Genomic DNA, 19,372 nt, shown 5'->3' on the forward strand with positions numbered 1-19,372 from the left:
GTTTCCTTTGTTGCAAACATGTCACACACCTCATGCACACATCAGGCCAAAGTGTAGAGTGTGCAGGTGCACGCAGTCGTCACATGATCTCTTGTTGTTTATGAAATCCCACTTCACTCTTACATGGTTTCTCTGTCAAGTCTACGCCAAAATGGCCATTAGAATCCAGCGGACGAGGAAGGGGAAAAGTATCACTGCACAATGCACCTGACACGAAGTTGTTGCACAGTTCCCACAGCAAAAGTATTTCTCACAGCTCTGAAAACAACTTTTAATTATTATGCCTCTCCAAAACACTTGCTGGAAGGATATGGAACACCCGTGAAAATTTGCCCTGCTGGCACTCCATTCAAAAAGCAGTGGTTGCGGTATGTCCTTCCGCTACGTCGCTAAAAGACATCTGTTTTTACCGGAGTCAGACTCACCTCCTAACCTCAGTTTCCTAACATGGAATCAACATGCAGCTGTATTCCTGCCTTGCTTTAGACATTGCATGTCAGAAATTGCCCCTTTATTGACTCTCGTGTCTTGGCAAAGGCAATGGATTGCATTTTTAAAAAGGATGTCAACACGTTATTTTGAGTGTGATACAGAGATGGAGCTGTGACTTTCTGACAAATAGACTTCTGTTACTTTCTTTCCCTGGCATCTATCACCATCAAATGGTTCACCCATCACGACCTCCTTCCTCACAACATCCTCCTTCTTGGTTTAAGTTATAATTTGTTTTCCTATTCATTTTTTCCATATATTTATCACTTGTACAAAAATGGCAAACCTTAATGATCCACCTCTCCCACTCTCTTTTTTGATTTGTCAAATTTAGGATTATAAATTAAATATCACCACTACCCCTAACTTGCCCCCTCGTTCCCACCCAACATTAATTTTCTCATGCACATGGTATACATATATGGCTCTTAACCCAACAACCTCAAACCTACTGACAACTGAATCAAATTGAGCGAGAGAAAGATTACCTGACTTTTCTGGAAGTTTAGAGGGTTAATGGCGAGTGGGGAAGATCCGGTCCGATACCTTCATTCAGGTTGTTGTGGAACCATAGTAGTGTTTCTATCCAGGAAAACAAACCTGGTGGTGCCCATCTCCTTTCCGGAACGAGCCCATGTGAATAGAACCAATACCAGGGAGGGAAAAGCAGGTATGGACTTATGCCTTCATTTTAATTATTAGTCAAGGTACCTATTCCAATTGGGAAAAGGTTTTGTTAACAACTTCGATTACGTAGCAACTGAATTTCATCTCCACACCGTATGACATCGATCAATATCCATCTGATGATATTCGCTCACTGTTGTAGCTAAAAAAGAACTACTAAATCTAGCAGGATCACAAAAGCTGGTCATGCTAGCTCATTATGGCACCGGGCTCAGGTCTTGACAATGAGAAATTATTGTCTTTATCAATCAGCTACTGAGGTCAACATGTCACATGTTCAGTGAGCTGATAATGCTCGAGAGAGAACACTGTACATAGAATACGTCATTGTCTATTTTGCTGAGGGGTGGTGAAATCACTTTTGGGACAACGTTCATAGAAACTCTTCCCTCTAACTTCGACTATAGATTATCTTCTCAAACCTAAAATTAATCGTGTCTGTCATTTGCTTTTGAAAATATTTTCAGCCCACAACAATTCCGCAAAGCAGCGATACACCGGCTCTTTCTAACATTTGTGTTTTTACTGCTGCATAGGAAGGGAAGACTAATACTAAAGATGTGGTGCGTGTAAGAAGTCTAACATTCATTTTTTTTATCAGTTTTTTTTTTTTGGGGGATACAAGATCGAGGCTCATGAAAGAGCTAACATTAATCACACAAAAAGTCAAACCAACACATAAAACATATAATAAGGGGAGTGGTAGACAAGATGGGGAGAGAGGGCGAAGGACACAAACACAACATTTGAGAGCAGGGACATCGGGAGATCTGTGGGAGGGATAGGGCTTGGGGGGGGGGGGGGGGGAGGTGGGAGAGGTATAAAACACGTGGACACTGCAAGGACTTCCAGGAAAGAAGTTGGAATTTCAAAAAAGTGGATCTGGGGTGAATTAGCGGGGGTACAAAAGATCACGGTTTTGGATGGGGGAAGATAAGAGATGGTGGTGAACAGCTGTTTTATAGACCTGGAGGGAGGAGTGGGATTGAAGAGAGAGGGGGAGTTTGTTCCAGAGGCAGGAGAAAAGGGGAATGAAAGAGTGAAGGTGAGCAGAGAGTCTTCATTTTGGCAGTTTAACCATAAGAGGGTTGCTGGCAGATCTTGTGCGACCTGCAGGAATATTTGGGGGACAGAGCACAGAGAGAGCTGGGGGAGCAAGGCCGGAGAGGAGTAGGTAGAAGACACAAAGACCACCAACCTGCCTGCGGTGAGTGAGTGAAAGGCCCTCGGAGTTAGCTTCGTCGCAGGAGATTCCAACGATTCTGAAAGCTTAGGTTTCAACAGCGTGAAGCCGAGCAAGGTGTGAGGCAGGAGCACCGGCCCAGAGGAGAGAGCAGTATTTTATTGAGCTGCGGATGAAAGCCTCGTATGTGGTGAGGAGCTCAGGTGTGCCAAGGAAGGACTTCACACGACGTTGGATGCCCAGTCGGCGACTGGCTTTGGAGGCCAGCTTGGAAATGTGGTTTTCCCAAGAAAGATCATGGCAGATAGTGAGACCCAAAAGCTTGAGCGACAGAACTTCTTGGAGAGGATTGTTGAGAAAGTAGATGGGAGGGTTGTCCAGTCGGTATTTTCGGAGAGACATAGTAAGAGTGTGAGATTTGTCAGTGTTTGACATTTTGGAGAATCAAGGCCCACAAGCAATTATAAACCTCGATAATAGTCGCACCCGAGTGTACCACAGCCACGGTGTCTACATAACTTGTAAAAACCATCATCGATTTTGCGGAAAGGAAAGCGGATTGTGATGGAAAATACACCTGATATCAGCAGCAGACAACTTGAGAGTTAGCAATACGAGAAAATCATTTAATTTGATGAAATAAGAGGTGATACATGATCGTTACATACTATGTGCATTCCTTTACATCTTGAAACAACTGACCGTTGTTATGTCTTTTGAATTCCTGATTGTTGCCAGAAGGGTGAAGAAAGTAGAATTGTGTTTCAAGAGCAAATGGAAACTAAATTCTGCTTTTCCAAGAAACCTGTTTCTGTGTAACTTGCTTGGATGTTACTCCAATAACAGCAGCCAAACAAATTGCCCTTGCGTGTGATAGAAAACCGAACAAGATCATCATAACATAGCTATTGTCCACTTCCAGTATAAGCTGAGTTCAAGTTGTATTTCACCGCAATGAAGGCACAAGTCTCCTTCAAATGGTAAATCGGGACTCAACAGGTGAAACAAGTTCTTTATGACTTTCACTTGCTGTGAAACTCTTTCAGACAGGTCACCACTCCAACGCAGGATACCTAACTGAAGGTGGCAGGAACATGAAATTTGTTCAGGATGCCAAATACAACTCCTCTACTCTTCACAAAAGACAGAATGAGACCTTCCATGTTCATGGACTGCTGGTAGATGGGTCCTCTGGCTTAACATCCTTTCAATGGATGGCAGACACATTCCTCCATGAAGGGAACCTCCTCTTCCTTCATGTGGAACAATTTATAGCTGCGTTTGAGATTTGAACCCAGGCTAGATCACTCAGAGGAAGGTATGCATACATCATTTTGGCAACATTAATTTCATACAACTCCCATTAGTTAATGCCCAGTTTATGATGACAAATTTCAAGAGGTGAAGACAGCTAACTGGGCTCCCTGGATGGCCTAGAGGTATGCACATTCACCTCTACACTGTCTCGTCTGGTTCCGAATCTCAGCCCAGCTATAAACCGCTATAAATAAATATATATGTATGTATAATGTATATATATATATATATATATATAAATAAAATGTATATATAAATAAATCATAAATAACGTGAGAATAATTGGGGCTGTTATAAAAGAAGAAGAAGGAGAAGAAAAAAAGAAGAAGAGAATTAAGCAGGAATATATTCTTGCAGAATAAGGTTTGCAAACAAATGTCTGACTTACTTGCTCGTCCTGTCGATAAATGAGCAGTGTATCTGGAGTCTGTTCCAGCATGCTCTCGCCCCTCGTTAGCCGGAATTCTGGCACGTACTCCAGATCATCGGCGCACACCTGGTGTTGCAGTGGTAAAGGATGAGTAGGGAGGACAGGCACACCAATGTTGGAATGAAGAAAATAATAAATTGCCATTTCTAATAAACTGGACAGCAAATCTTTTATTTCATTTTTGTATGTTTTACTCGATGATGGATCATGTGTTTGTTTGTTTTTATTTCGTCAAAGACAGCACTAAGTATCAGAACATGGAGTTATCATTTTCTCCGAAAAATAAATCTTCTTCGGGCAAACACGCTGCATAACGAATCATGAAGATTTGAAGGAGTGCTCATACTGTCGAAGAAGCCAACCGCCATGTTGGATTTTCAGAAACATTCTTTTCATTTTCATCATGAGTGTATTTTACAGACATTATTTCATACTCTGCCAAACAGAATTTGCATCAAGCACAATTCATGGTCTAAACATACCAAAATCAGGAAATACGTTGCATAAAATAAAAGGGTTTGTCCTACTTTGACACAAATATTATTATGATAATAAACTTGGTTGTATATTTCCCTTCTTGACATTATTTATTGTGGCAATGGAGGCCGCACGTGCAGACCGCACGTGCCACTCAGCTGGTCACCCTCCGCCCTTAGACAGCTGCGGAGGCGGCAGAGCAGTGGTTCTGAGTGTTTGTGACGCAAAAACAGCAGGTGGGCCCAAAAGGAAGCAGAAATGTTTCGAAGAACACAGCAGAAGTAAGGGCTGCTGTCAATGACAATTCCAGAGCAAGGATCCATTGATTTACATTTCCTGATTCTGCCACTTTCCAGGCTTTGGTATTTGGGAAAATGACTGAGACTAAATGATGAATGGTGCTTGTGTTCCCTCCCTTAACGGTTTTAAGGTGGCTGGCTTAATATATTAGGGTCTTGAGTTTAAGCCCCTGTCGAGCCATTCAATTAACAACAGGTGGTTTGATTCAACCTGTCATCCTTCCAAGGTCGGCAAAATGACTACCGGCTTACTGGGATGAGGGGGCACTGTATCAGTGGCACAGCTTCGCTTCCAGAAAATGATACAACCAGCAGCCACAAGCTGCATACTAAATAACAACACTGAACAGTGAAAGAAATGAAAACATTACCCTACTATCTTGGTGTGCTGCCACTTATAGAAAGGTCTAATGCACGTCTCAAGCAAATTCCAACCCACCTGTCTCCGCTGATTAAACATTTTACTCGATAACAATGGAATGACTAATAACATCAAGAAATGCAAATAAAACTCATCAGAAAATCATAAAATAACTAGAAGGGCACTCGGTAGAGCGCATACTATACTTCCTACCTTCTCCAAGCTGAACAGTTTAGATTTTGTGTCCCACTGATAGGCCGGATCTGGATTCGGACCTGCACCAAAATCCAATTGCCTTCTTCTTGTCACCTAACCGACTCATACACCAAGTTTTGTCATAATCCGTCCACAACTTTTTGAATTATCGTGATATATACTGTGTATAGTCTCCTATATCTATAGATATATACCTATCACTCAATATGGACGAATCACTTGAAATTAAAAGAAATTCTCGTATCTGAACCCGGATTTCAATGTGCACCAAAATTGGATCGATTTGTCCTTGTCACACACACAACCTGTCCACCAGGTTTTGTCCGAATCCGTCGACAAATTTTTGAGATATTGGGATATATATATATATATATATATATCGGTTTTAGCCCTATCACTCAATGGTGAAGAATCACTTTAAAATTCTCAGATCCGGATCTTCACCAAAATTGAATTGATTCGTCCTTGTCAAATACCCAAACTCCTCACCAAATTTCGTCCAAATCCATCCACAACTTTTTGAGATATCTTGTTCACAAACAAACAGATAAAGACAAACAGACAGGGGTGAAAACAACCTCCATGCAACTTCGGTGGTGGAGGTAACTATTCCCGATGGAGATATTATACTTACTATTTACTTCATAGTGGTCTTGTTTTTTCATACTTTTGGCTTTCAGAAAATAACATTTGTTTTAATTGGTTCAGGAAGATATTGACCAGTGGCTACATATTGACCCAAATTATCCGCACCTTCTGGTGGGGTCGTCAGGGAACATAAATGGTCCAAGTTTTTCAGAAACCAGTTGGCCAGCTCTGACTTCTGACTGAAAATGAAAGGAGTTTGTAATTTGTTCAGGGTGTTGGCGAAAACTCTCCTACTTCTTATGAAAGAGACCCTGGGGTCTTTCACGTCCATGAACGACCAGCAAACACAAGGGCAGACGGTAACTCCAGCTCAATTTCCATCAGAAAGTCCACCTCTCACTCTGTTTCTCCGGAACAACCGTTTGGTTAACCCTCCCATGTACTTCCATAGCAATTATCTTGAAGAAGTTAAACAGTTAAACAGTCGCCATCAGCCATGATCCTTCTTGGGCAAACCGCATATCGAATTTGTCCTCCAAAGCCAGCCACTGACTGGGCATCCTCCATTGCACAAAGTCTTTCCTTGGCACACTTGAACTCCTATCCATCTGCAAGGCCTTCAACTGCAGCTTGTTGGAGTACTGCCCCACGTTGCTCTGGTTGACACCATAGAAACCGAAGCCTTCCAAATCATTGGCATCCCCGACGATGAAGCCGAGTTTGTGGGCCGATTACTTTCACATTACAGACAGGTTGGGGGTCTGTCAGTCTTCTACCACATCCTTTCTGGCATCTACCCTCTGCCCTTTCCTTGCTCTGACCCTCACAGGTTTCTTCAGGGTGACTGTGGTCTGCAAATAACCTACTGTTGGATTTCACGAAATACAGGTTCCCTGCTCACTTACACTCATTCTTTCCTCTTTTCTTTTGCCTGTGGAAGCAACTTCTTCAGTCTATTCAATCACATTCTTTCCTCCAGTGTTTCCAAAACAGCTGTTCACCACCATCTCAGGTCATGCATCATATACACGCACCCCACATCTTTTCTAGCCCCATTAACCTCATATTTCCGTGTTTCCAGGTTATCAAATCCTGTGATTGAGTGTGTGCATCTTTATCCATCATGTTCACCCCAAGTATCCTCTATTCCCACCCCTTTCTCTTGTTCTTCCCCACGTCCTATCTTCCTGCAGGTCTCTTCTATCTTGTCGCTATACTCTGCTGTTGGTGAACCACTTTCACTGTTCTTTTCATTCTGTTATGTTGTTGCTCCTTTTGTGTTCTAACTCCTCCATGAGACTCGACTCTGTACAAAATTATTTTTTTCTAAACCCAGGCAAGACACCTTGAAGGTGAGTATGCATACCTCTAAGCTACCCTGCCAGTCATTGCTAATCTATGTTATCGATGAAATTGGGAGAACTGTAGAGCAAAAAACCCAAAGGCACAACTAACTGGAGTTTCTGCCAGGAAGCAAAATGTTGGAATCCAGATCAAGATCATTATCAAGCGAGAGTCTAATTGTTATTAACATCAGGAAATGTTTTTGCCTTTTCCAGAAGGTCAATTACATATTTTGAATTGCACTGGATGAATCATTCATGTTTTTACATGCAAAGGATGTTAAAAATGAAAGTTAAAGGAATGCCTTAGCCCACAGAGAGGAATTTTTGGTCATGTTCCTTCAGCAAACAGGCAAAAAATATGTCGCCAAATGCAGTAAACAGGATTAGCCACCTGCCTTTCCAAGCAAAATAGCTTGTGAAATGTACAAAATGTGGGGATGTTTGCCCATGAGGCGTATTACGATAACCATTTGCCAAGTTAACGAACGGCCCATTGAATTTGAAGATCCTCGTCGAGAAATCTGGAAATGAGCAACAAGAGTCTCCAATGCAAGAGACAAAATGGAGAAAAGTTCCGATTTTCTCTCTTGCTCAGCATGTGTGTACCTTTGAACACCCTGGAGGCTGGGCATGTGTGTACATTTGAACACCCTGGGGCTGAGCATGTGTGTACCGTCAATACCCTGGGGGCGGAGCATGTGTGTACCGTCAACACCCTGGGGGTGGAGCATGTGTCTACCTTCATCACCCTGGGGGCTGAGCATGTGTCTACCTTCATCACCCTGGGAGCTGAGCATGTGTGTACCTTCAACACCCTGGGGGCTGAGGATTTATCTATCTTCATCACCCTGGGAGCTGATCATGTGTCGACCTTCATCACAATGGGGGCTGAGCATGTGTGTACGTTCACCACCCTCGGGGTTTAAACCGTGCACAGCCAACTTATGTCATCCGCCATCCTTACCCACAATCTTTATTACCCCTATAAACTTTTCCTAACCCAACCATCTTACTTGCAGGTTGTAGTGGTTCCTCCCCTCCTCACTCTCCACATTTCCTGTTTCTTCATTTCCTCGGTTACTGTGTCCAACCGTTGCCCTGCTGTCCTACTATCAGTTCATATGTTACGTCATCTTTCTCTTTCAGGAGCCTCAATCGTGCAGAGAAATAAAGCCTCTGTTTCGATCCACTCTCAATTTGTGTACCGGTATGTTTGTTTTGTATTCATATATATATATATATATATATATATATATATATATATATATATATATATATATACACACACACACACACAAGCTTGGCTCGGCTCGCTGCACTCGCCTCACCACGCGTCGTTCATGAGGAACGGGCTTTTTTTAGTTGAGGATAATGACTGTACCTGAGTTGCTGTTGCGGATCTCGCGCTCGTCGACGTACTGAAGGGGTTAAACCCTGCTCCCCCTCGAGCTTCGAGTCCACGAGGCCGCTACCCACACTACACTCGTGGGGGGGGGGGGGGGGGGGGATTGCCAAGCAATTCCAGCCGCCGAACCCACAGCTAACGCGTGGAAGGGTTAACGGTCACGACCCGAGTACCTTCGACACACGCAGCCATGAGAACGGGGGCTGAACCTCGCACAAGTCACGCTGGTATTTAACGCCCGAGCGGTTTGTGCGTCGCGTAACTCGTGCCGATAACACTATGGAACCCGATTGAGCGGTTTTAATTCGTGCAATGCTCGGACAATGGTGAAAAGACGATGACGGCCAGGTTGGAAACAAACCACAGGATTTATTCATAAATGTACAATATTCAGAGAAAAGGGACACAGTGGAGAATCTTAACGGCCTTACTTACGTTCCCAAACAAGGGCCCTCAGACTCGTTCGGGGAAGGGGAGGAAGAGGGGGATGCGCCCAAAGCGCGGCCGCTCGTGCAGTTTGCCCGGACGGGCTCGTTTGGCGGATACCCCAAAATATGTTCGCGGCAGGGGCGTTGATCACAGTCGTGCATGTAACAGGAATCCGAGGAGCGTATCTCAATGTCAGCGAGGCAGAGCGCACATGCAGGGAGTCCAGGCAGAGAGGTCGTCAGGGCAGAGAGAGCGTTCAGAGTCCCGGGCCAGAGAGAGAGAGAACGGGGGTCCAGGCCGGGTTTTATAGCCCCCCTGGAGCCCCACTCGAATGTTCCACAGGCCTCCATGGGTCACGTGTCGTGACAGCCCCTTATTGTTCGCTCTCGGCCACTCCCTTCAGCCTCCATTGGCTGTAACTTACTGGCCACTCCATTTAGCTCTCATTGGCTGTAACTTACTGGCCACTCCCTTTAGCCCTCATTGGCTGTAACTTACTGGCCACTCCCTTTAGCTCCCATTGACTGTTCGCTGCTTACCGGCCACGCCCTCCAGCTCCTCCCCCGGGCCTGCTAGACTTGTCCTGGGCCCATGACACGGCACTTCAGGCTGCAATGAGGCCTACCATTACTCTACCTGCCTCAACGCATACTAACACTGGGAAGGAGACTATACTTCACATTTAATAAGAAATAACTAACGAAGCGAGGCTACATGTTGTGGTGTAACCAACTATAGGGGGGTTGCCTTTATTTACAAAACCGCAACACGACCCCCCTCTCCGACCAGACTCTTCTCGAGTCGACCTCAGTTGGAACGACTGGTAGAGTCTGGTATTCAATTTACATTTGCCATTAGTGTGACACATAGATGTAATCCCACTAACATTTACTTTCACCCATGAGTGTGACATCATTTACACAAGATATGTCCCTCCTAATGCATTGAGCAGCTAATCTATCAGACTCACACCCACAACTATTCGCGCATTTCCGGAATTTTTTAACTAAACACATAGCCGGTGGGCAACATTCTCATCTTTACAACCCAAAACTTAACCTTTATTTACAATACTACAACCCAGGACCTGCACTTGAGGAAAGAAATGGAGGAAGGGAAATGAAGGAACTTGCTGCTTGTATCTTGCAGCATCTTCTTGTGGTGTGCGGGCTAACAAAAACCGGCTGGCCCTGACCGGCATACAGGCCATTTGAACATCAGGACCAACTAAATCTTCACAAATGGCACACATCTTCACAATTGCTTCACAATTGCACACACTTTCTTTATGCACAAGCAGGGCCACTCGACACGTGGTCCAAATGCGTGGTGTCAGTGCCACTCAACAGGTGGTCCGAAGCTTGGCCCGAATGCCACCCAACAGGTGGTCCATAGGTGCAAGATGAATTGGCAGCAAGATGCTGCACAGCAGAGGTGCGGGGCCACTAGGCTTGTGGTCCATAAGTACAAGATGGATTGGCAGCAAGATGCTGCACAGGTCGGCCTCCAAATGGCCCTTGGGCGGGGAGGAAGACAAGGCGCAACAAGCAGACGGAAAGGCAAACAGTGGCACACGAAAAGCGAGGTGAACAGGCACCACCATACCTGGTGCGGTGTGAGGGACGCGGCAGAGTGAGCGGAGCAAGCTCGTCCCTAATCATCCGTACCCCCCACCGTTGGCTACACTACCCTAGCCCCCCTTGTATTTACAATTTGTCTCTACGTCTTGTCTCCCATCCCATATCCCCCTCTGACGCCAAATTCGTCCCCAAATCCCTCCCAGGTTCTCCCAGGAAGGAAGGGATGGAACAAAACAATGTCTCACTCACGTCGTGATGCATCTTACTTTCCAAACAGCTTACAGAGCCTTACGGTGTGAAGTTCGTCCTCCTTGGTGAATGGTTGTGGATGGTGCGAAGGGATCTCACATCCTAACTACACTAATAACATTTACACTTTTAAACTACCCGGGGTCGTACCCTGCCAATCGGCCTTCTTTAAACTATGTGGTTCGACGAACCCGAATTCCCATTGCCCACACTGTGGTGCCCTCCTGAATTTGGGTCTCATCCAAGAAATTTTCTATCTGTGCCCTCGCACAATTTCGGGGATGGGTCGTGTGGCTCTACCAGCAGGTCTACTTACCTGCGCCCCTCCGTCCACTGGAGCTGCCTCCCGAGCTTGCCTGCTCCTCGCAACTAATCTACCTGGGGAAGGCCCTCCCTGGCACTTACCCCCTCGATGCCCACCTTGGCATTGGGCAACCCGGGTCCTTCCCTTGGATCCTCAGGCCCCACTCACACGCTAACCGAACCGGCTCCCAGAGCCTACCTGCGGCCTTACCTGGCCGACAAGCTACCAGCGACGGAGTGCCTCAATAACCATACTCACCAATTAAACCACACGCCCAGCCATTCCACCATCTCCTGCACCTCACAAAACACTACTTTCTACCATCAGCACCACAGGTGTCAATATCCATGCAATTTACCTGAACCCTCTACCTAGCTTTACACTACCCCCCCCCCCCCCCGGGCTTCCGTGAAAGGGTTCCACTCTCCCCATTCAATCCTTCGCACCATGCATGCCACACCAATTATTCCCCACCAATTATCTCCACACCATGCATTCCACACCTTTTATTCTCACACCTTTTATTCTCACAACACAATTCAATTCACACTACAACACAACTCCGTTTATTCTCACTCACACAGCATCATCTATCGAACTAATTTCCCCTACAACTCGTGCTTCCCCGTCGTCCATTTAAACGATGCACACCCTTTTTTAACAACCACCTAAACTCTCTACGTCCCCTCTACAGTTCAGTGTCACTACTTAATTCTTGTCCCTATGGTCTTCTAAATCCCTATCATTATCCTAGCCCTCCCTCGGCTAGCTTCGGTGCCCCATGGAGGCAACCATTGCTGGCCCCTCCATGTGCCTAACACTGCCATCCCCCGAAAATAATGCTCACGCCCCCCTCCCCCCCCCCCCATGGGAGGAATAGTCACACTACCATTCCCCCACATGGGGTACACTACTCCCCCCAGTCCTCTAAACTACGAGCCCCTCCATGTGGAGGTACCTTGTCACGGCTCGGCCTCATAGGGCCGAGCGATCCATGTGGGTGGTTGGTCGCCTGTATGGGTTGTCCGTCCGGCATTGACGATCCGAGGGGGGTGGAATTGATGGGCCCAGGTGCCGGGCTCCATCCCTGCCCGGGGCCCTCCGGTCCCACGCGCGATGACCCAACCGGCCACGGTCACAAAACCTCACCCGATAAGGTGCGTGGCAACGAAAATCCAAGTTACCCCTCGAAACCCGCCGACCGTCCTTGCCGCGGTACGGCGCCAACCATACCATGCAGGTGCCGGAGGCACGAATCGTGCACGCCGGTCCTTGTGAGACTGACGCAGCACCGATTCCCTCCGGTCCCCACGGCACACAACTCGCCGGGGGCTCGGGTACGCTACTCGTCCCACTAAGCACTACCCCGGTCACGGTCGATGCCTGGGCCGCGTCATCACAACTCGCGACCCACTCCATACTCGCACACCCAGGCGCACACACACCTTTCACACACTCCGTCATCGCACACGCCGGTGCACACTCTTCTTTTACACACTTAGTCATTGCACATGCCGGTGCACACTCTTTCTCCACACGCTCCAGTGTGCACTCTTTCTCCACACACTCCGGTGTGCACTCTTTCTCCACACACTCCGGTGTGCACTCTTGCTCCACACACTCCGGTACGCACTCTCTCTCCATCCTCTCCTCCTCTCCGGTACGCACTCTCCACTCACGCACTCTCTCTCCACGCATTCCAGTATGCACTCTCTCTCTCACACTCCGTACCACTACCACTCACACGCCTCACAAAGGGGCCTTCTCGAACGCCCGGGTCTCGCCCGACCCCCAAGCTCGCTGAGCACCCGTTCGCACCAAGCACATTTCCGCCATTGCAACTCACCTCGGGGCTCTCCTTCCCCCGCTTCTCCGCCAGCACCTGCAAACCTTCCATTTGGTTAGCAAGCATGGCATCACGGTGCGAACATGAACTTTGTACATGCTCCATAACCTCCTCCCGTGATTCACTCCGTCTCTCCTTCCGTCTTTTCAATTCCAATTATCTCTTCTTTTTCCAAGGTTACCTCCTCTATTTCCCAGTGCGCTTCCGAAATCTCCCCTTTTAACTCGACCTTCGTCGGTTTCTCTTCCTCCCGCGTCGCTACTCTCATAGCCCCAGTCAGTTTGGCCGTGCTCCGCTTCAACCCCCTCTCCACGCGCTCCTCGTACCGCTTCACCTCGTCGCGTACCACTGCTACCTCCCTGCTCATCCTATGCCCAATTTCCTCCCCCATGGTGTCCATCCGATTACTCATGGTGTCCATTTTATCACCCATATATGCCTTGAGTTGCGCCATAAATAGGCCCATATCCATCGGCACCGTGGGCTCGGCTTCCGCCGCCACGTGTGAGGCGCCGCTTTTTTCTCCTCCTCTTGCTGCACCCTCATCAACGTCCCCTTCCAACAATTCTTCCTGCTGGTCCTGGGTCATTAATTCGTCGACATTTTCTATTCCCACCGGCACCTGGTTGTTTTGGCCAGCCATTGCACGAACTCAGAAAAAAACATGTTTTTACTAAATTTTGTACGCGCTCGGAATTTCGCAGCACGTGAAACGTACTGCAGGTCCAATTCCACTCCGGACACCAATTTTGATGGTGTCAGGGTTCAAATCCCACTACTGACTACCAATTTTGTTGCGGATCTCGCGCTCGTTGATGTACTGAGGGGGGGTTAAGCCCAGCTCCCCCTCGAGCTTCGAGTCCACGAGGCCGCTACCCACACTACACTCGTGGGGGGCGGATTGCCAAGCAATTCCAGCCACCGAACCCACAGCTAACGCGTGGAAGGGTTAACGGTCACGACCCGAGTACCTTCGACACACGCAGCCATGAGAACGGGGGCTGAACCTCGCACGAGTCACGCTGGTATTGAACGCCCCAGCGGTTTGTGCGTCGCGTAACTCGTGCCGTTAACACTATGTAACCCGATTGAGCGGTTTTAATTCGGGCAATGCTAGGTCATTGGTGAAAAAACGATGACGGCCAGGTTGGAAACAAACCACAGGATTTATTCACAAATGTACAATATTCAGAGAAAAGGGACACAGTGGAGAATCTTAACGGCCTTACTTACGTTCCGAGTCAAGGGCCCTCAGACTCGTTCGGGGAAGGGGAGGAAGAGGGGGATGCGCCCAAAGCGCGGCCGCTCGTGCAGTTTGCCCGGACGGGCTCGTTTGGCTGATACCCCCAAAGATGTTCGCGGCAGGGGCGTTGATCACAGTCGTGCACGTAACAGGAATCCGAGGAGTGTATCTCAAGGTCAGCGAGGCAGAGCGCACGTACAGGGAGTCTAGGCAGAGAGGTCGTCAGGGCAGAGAGAGCGTTCAGAGTCCCGGGCCAGAGAGAGAGAGAACGGGGGACCGGGCCGGGTTTTATAGCCCCCCCCCCCCCCGGAGCCCCACTCGAATGTTCCATGGGCCTCCACTGGCCGCCGGAGGTCACGTGTCGTGACAGCCCCTTATTGGTCGCTCTCGGCCACTCCCTTCAGCCTCCATTGGCTGAACTTACTGGCCACTCCCTTTAGCTCCCATTGGCTGTTCGCTGCTTACTGGCCACGCCCTCCAGCTCCTCCCTCGGGCCTGCTAGACTTGTCCTGGGCCCATGACACGGCACTTCAGGCTGCAATGAGGCCTACCCTTACTCTACCTGCCTCAACGCATACTAACACTGGGAAGGAGACTATACTTCACATTTAATAAGAAATAACTAACTAAGCGAGGCTACATGTTGTGGTGTAACTAACTATAGGGGGGTTGCCTTTATTTACAAAACCGCAACAATACAAACAATTATTTTGCACAAATTTATTTGTAGTGTTTGTGAAATCACATTTTTATCAGCAATTTAGGTTGAAGATTTAGGTTTAAAAAATATATATAATTCAAAAAAGAACCCCTCAGCACATACATATTGGGAGGGGTAGGTGCAGACTGGAAGTTTGGGACGATTACACCTCACCACCACGTAATTCAAAACACCTCACCACCAAGTAATTTAAAACACCACACCACCACATAATTCAAAACACCTCACCCAAACGTAATTTAAAACACCTCACCCCACCTAATTTAAAACATCTCACCACCAAGTAATTTAAAACACCTCACCCCCACGTAATTTAAAACACCTCACCCCCACCAAATTTAAAACACCTCACCACCACGTAATCCAAAACACCTTACCACCACGTAATCCAAAACACCTCACCACCACGTAATTCAAAGCACCTCACCACCACATAATTTAAAACACCTCACCACCAAGTAATTCAAAACACCTCATCACCAACTAATTCAAAACACCTCACCACCACGAAATTCAAAACATATATACACACACACACACACACTGTATACAGGGTGGTTCAAAAAGAGTGACACAACTTGAAATGTTTATTTTCAAAGAAAGAGAAACCTGAGGAACGTGAACCAAACATTTCTTGAAAGCTTATGACATGGTATTTTCTATCACTGATTACTATTGCAGTAAGTCACTGCTAGAGTTAGTCAGAGCCCAAGGTCTGAAATTGGCATTTATGCAAAATCCTTGTAATTGACGTTCTCGATATGTGCCTCTCTGTGGTTCAGACAGGCATTGATCCGACTCCAAAGTTCTGTCCAACTTTCCTGTAGGTCTCAGGTGGTCTGCCCCCCAGAAAATGTTGTTGTGGTTGTTGATGGCACAGTTCAAGTGGAAATGGGCTTTATCCCTTAACCACATCAGGTTGATCCAGTTTGGGTACCGCTCCATCCTGTCACTGAGCCAATTGCACATATCAAGTCTCCTTCTCATGTCATCTTGACTCAGTTCATGTCTAATAGAGATGATGTATGGGAAAAGCTTCAGTTCCTTAGTGAGGATATGCCAGACTGATGTTGGTTGATGCCCAGCTCCTGGAAGCGCCGGCGGTGGGACTTCTTGTGACTGTCCACTGCAGAATCCCGCACGGCGTCGATGTCGGCTTGGCTCTTGGTTACTGATGCTTGCCTGCCAACGTTACCCTTGCTCTGGTGGTGCACTGTGCCCTTGTGCTCAAAACGTTTCACAATACGTTGAATGGCACAATTTGTGGGTCCATCACGTGATCTGAGGTTGTATTCCCGGCAGAACCTCGGGTGGGTGTCTACATATGATTTAGTCTCATACCACAGAGCCACCACTTGTCTTCTGCTCCACTGTCAATGGCGTAGTTGAGCTACGGAGCTAGAAATCCCAGGGAACAAATACCACGATAACACCACCAAACCCTCAAAAGGAAAACGGTATAGGTCAAAAAACAATGAAATGGCAGGAAGCCAAAGTTGTATCAATCTTTTCAACACACCCTGTATGTATGTATATATATATATATACGGTATATACGTATATTGTATTGTAAAATGCTTCATTGGATCACAAGTTTAATAAAAGCGGGAAGGAGAATGTAGGGAGGGAGGACAGAAGAAAATAGTTAACCAATCAGTCAAGATTTTGTTTTTCTTCCAGAAATATCCAGCACCCAAGCCAAAGGTTTTTCTTGTTGTTGTTAATGTACCTTCATTTCCACATCTTTTCATCGCCAGAACAATGTTAAGAGTTTTGTGCATTTTTCATCAAAATTCCAATTCCAAGTAAGTACTCAAACCTGGCAGGGTACTTCCCTTTGCAAATATGCCTTCATATATACATACCTTTCATTTTCACATTTAAGTATGTAGGCTAGCAGGGTTGCTTAGAGGGATTCACACTCTCCTCTGAAGTGTCTAGCCTGGATTTGAATCTTGACCCAGCTATAAACTGTCATCCTGGCGTTTCACATGCAGGGCAGTGCATCGATGTGTACGCAGGTGCACCGACTGCATCAGCGGCGCAGCCACGCTTCAGTAATAATGCAATCAGCGGGCTGAATTCACAATCAAACCCCAGTCCAATAAGCATTCGCTAAGAACAATTTCTAGCAATGAGAACAAAAACTCCAGAATTACCTAACAGCAAGATTCAATTGATTCTGAGGCAAACCTGCAATGAAAATGTTTGCAAAAGAGAGCTCGGACATATCGAACAGAGTGTAGCAGTGGCACAAAGCTAACAAACTGAATGCGTTATCATGACTCATAGGAATTTCATTCACACTGAAGTGGTGATTCCAAGGATGAGGCTTATTGAGGAGGAAAGTGATGTCATGGAAGGAAGATGTGCGAGGAGCATGGAATGAGGGGTAATGAGGGGTGTCATGATGGATTATATTTAGTCTGTAAGTAATAAGTAACAACCAAGGGCGTGAGAACACAAAATTACAACCTTCACTGCGGTAAAGCACATAGCACTGCCCCAGCCCAATTGGAAGAGCTCCCGGGAGAATGAAGCAAATTTGGAGCGGTTACAATTTGAACAGCATACGCCAAATCCGTCGGCTCTCGCCGACAGCAAGCGCGGGTGTGTGAGAAGAGACACTCGAGCAATAAACGATGGGATGGAAAGAGCTCGCTGCATTCCAGCTTGCGTCCAACCGAGCGCGCTTCCAAAAACAAGCTCTCGGAGAGTGGCGGTGAGTGGAACGCCGCTCGACGTAGCCAACTAGCGTGGGTTTCATCGCAAACGTTATTGTTGAGCCACACTTAGCCATGCTGAGAAACACAGAGGTTAGAAAGGCGGAACAAGGAGACATTTGTGGCAAAACATTCCTTCGGCAGCCATGCATTCTTGTGCCCTTACAAACCGTGCGCTTTTAACGAATGCAGATAGCCTGAACCCGAGAGGGAGATTGATGCAAAGTCGCACATCTCATGCAAAGTATTCTAATAGTGCATGCAAAGTATAATTGCCTGCATCAGATAGCATCTATCAGAAGGAAGCCATTTATGCATCTTTGTGTTACAATAAGTCCGGCCTTGTCTTATGGGAAATATCTAAGAAAATGAATGTCCGCCTTAGCTTTTAATGTCGTTAAAATGCTGATAAATGCCATCCAAAGCAACATTTTTTGACATTTTGCCTTTCAATTGCAAGCTACCTTTCTCCAAAATATTTTATGTGAAAAATTACTCACATTTATCATCTCACTTTTATGTTAGACCAAGAAAAAACAAAAAAAAACATATAAGGAAACACAATACGCAGGAGGCCCATTTTCACATCATCACTTGCTATAGCCATATACTCATAAACTTGAACTATCAGTTCACTAAATACTCTATTATATGTAATAAGCCCATTCATTCCAATCTTTTAACCAATCCCATTTAATCTTTTGGCAAGAAATTTAGTTTAAAGTACTGGTAAACAGTGGCTTTACTCTTATTGATACACACAGTGGGATCTTTCACATCCACAACCTAAACACAAGGTAGGAATGTAGAACTTGAGCCAGAAGCCAGGACACAATCGTCGACTCTTTTCAAAAGCTACCATGGGATCTATAATGTCCACCAGCTAATGTGAGTAGAGGGGGGGGGGGCAGCTAGCTTAACATTTCCTTTGAAGAACAGCATAGTTATTTATGTAATGTCCTGCATGTGAGGCACCAGGGTGACAGTTTATAGTTGGCCAATAATTTAACACGTGCACTCGCCCTGTGAGCTATTCTGTCAGCACATACAGTTCAATGAGTTCATTGTTGTTATTGGTAGGGACATCGTCATTAGCAAGATGATGAATGAGAATCTCTCCAGAATGGCCATTCCACCTGAGCGGTGTTGAAGGACTCAAGTGATCGTACAATCGCAGCCAAAGACCATCCTCTTTGTACCAATCTTTATTAAACAGTGACTGCGGTAGTGCTGCAGACCAGAAAGCAGGAATTTGGATTTCGTCCAGAATTCTGACACATAACATGAGCAGGTCATTGTTGTTCTGGTATGTTCTGGGCAAATTCCTGCCTTGACAAAGCTTGGAGAGGAGGTGGGAACCAACAGACGGCAACGTCAAATGAAAGGATATCAATGGGCAAATGCTGATGTGATGTCCTGACAACCTAAGTCAAGGATCAGACAAAACCAATGAAACAAAGGCCTATTCTTTCTGTC

At 46.5% G+C, this 19,372-nt stretch overlaps 1 protein-coding gene across 3 annotated transcripts in view; it reads right to left on the reverse strand.

The window, feature by feature from the left end:
* Nucleotides 1-19,372, reverse strand: part of LOC137431539 (ADAMTS-like protein 1) — a 322,494-nt gene that overhangs the window by 252,659 nt on the left and 50,463 nt on the right. For all 3 annotated transcript variants that reach the window (XM_068122959.2, XM_068122957.2, XM_078782172.1), the window contains exon 3: nucleotides 4,068-4,175. In XM_068122959.2, the coding sequence (XP_067979060.2) occupies nucleotides 4,068-4,175 (108 nt within the window). The remainder of the gene's footprint in view (nucleotides 1-4,067; nucleotides 4,176-19,372) is intronic.

Source organism: Myxine glutinosa, chromosome 7 (assembly GCF_964187855.1).
Source record: "Myxine glutinosa chromosome 7, kmMyxGlut1.1, whole genome shotgun sequence".
In the NCBI taxonomy this organism is placed as follows: domain Eukaryota; kingdom Metazoa; phylum Chordata; class Myxini; order Myxiniformes; family Myxinidae; genus Myxine; species Myxine glutinosa.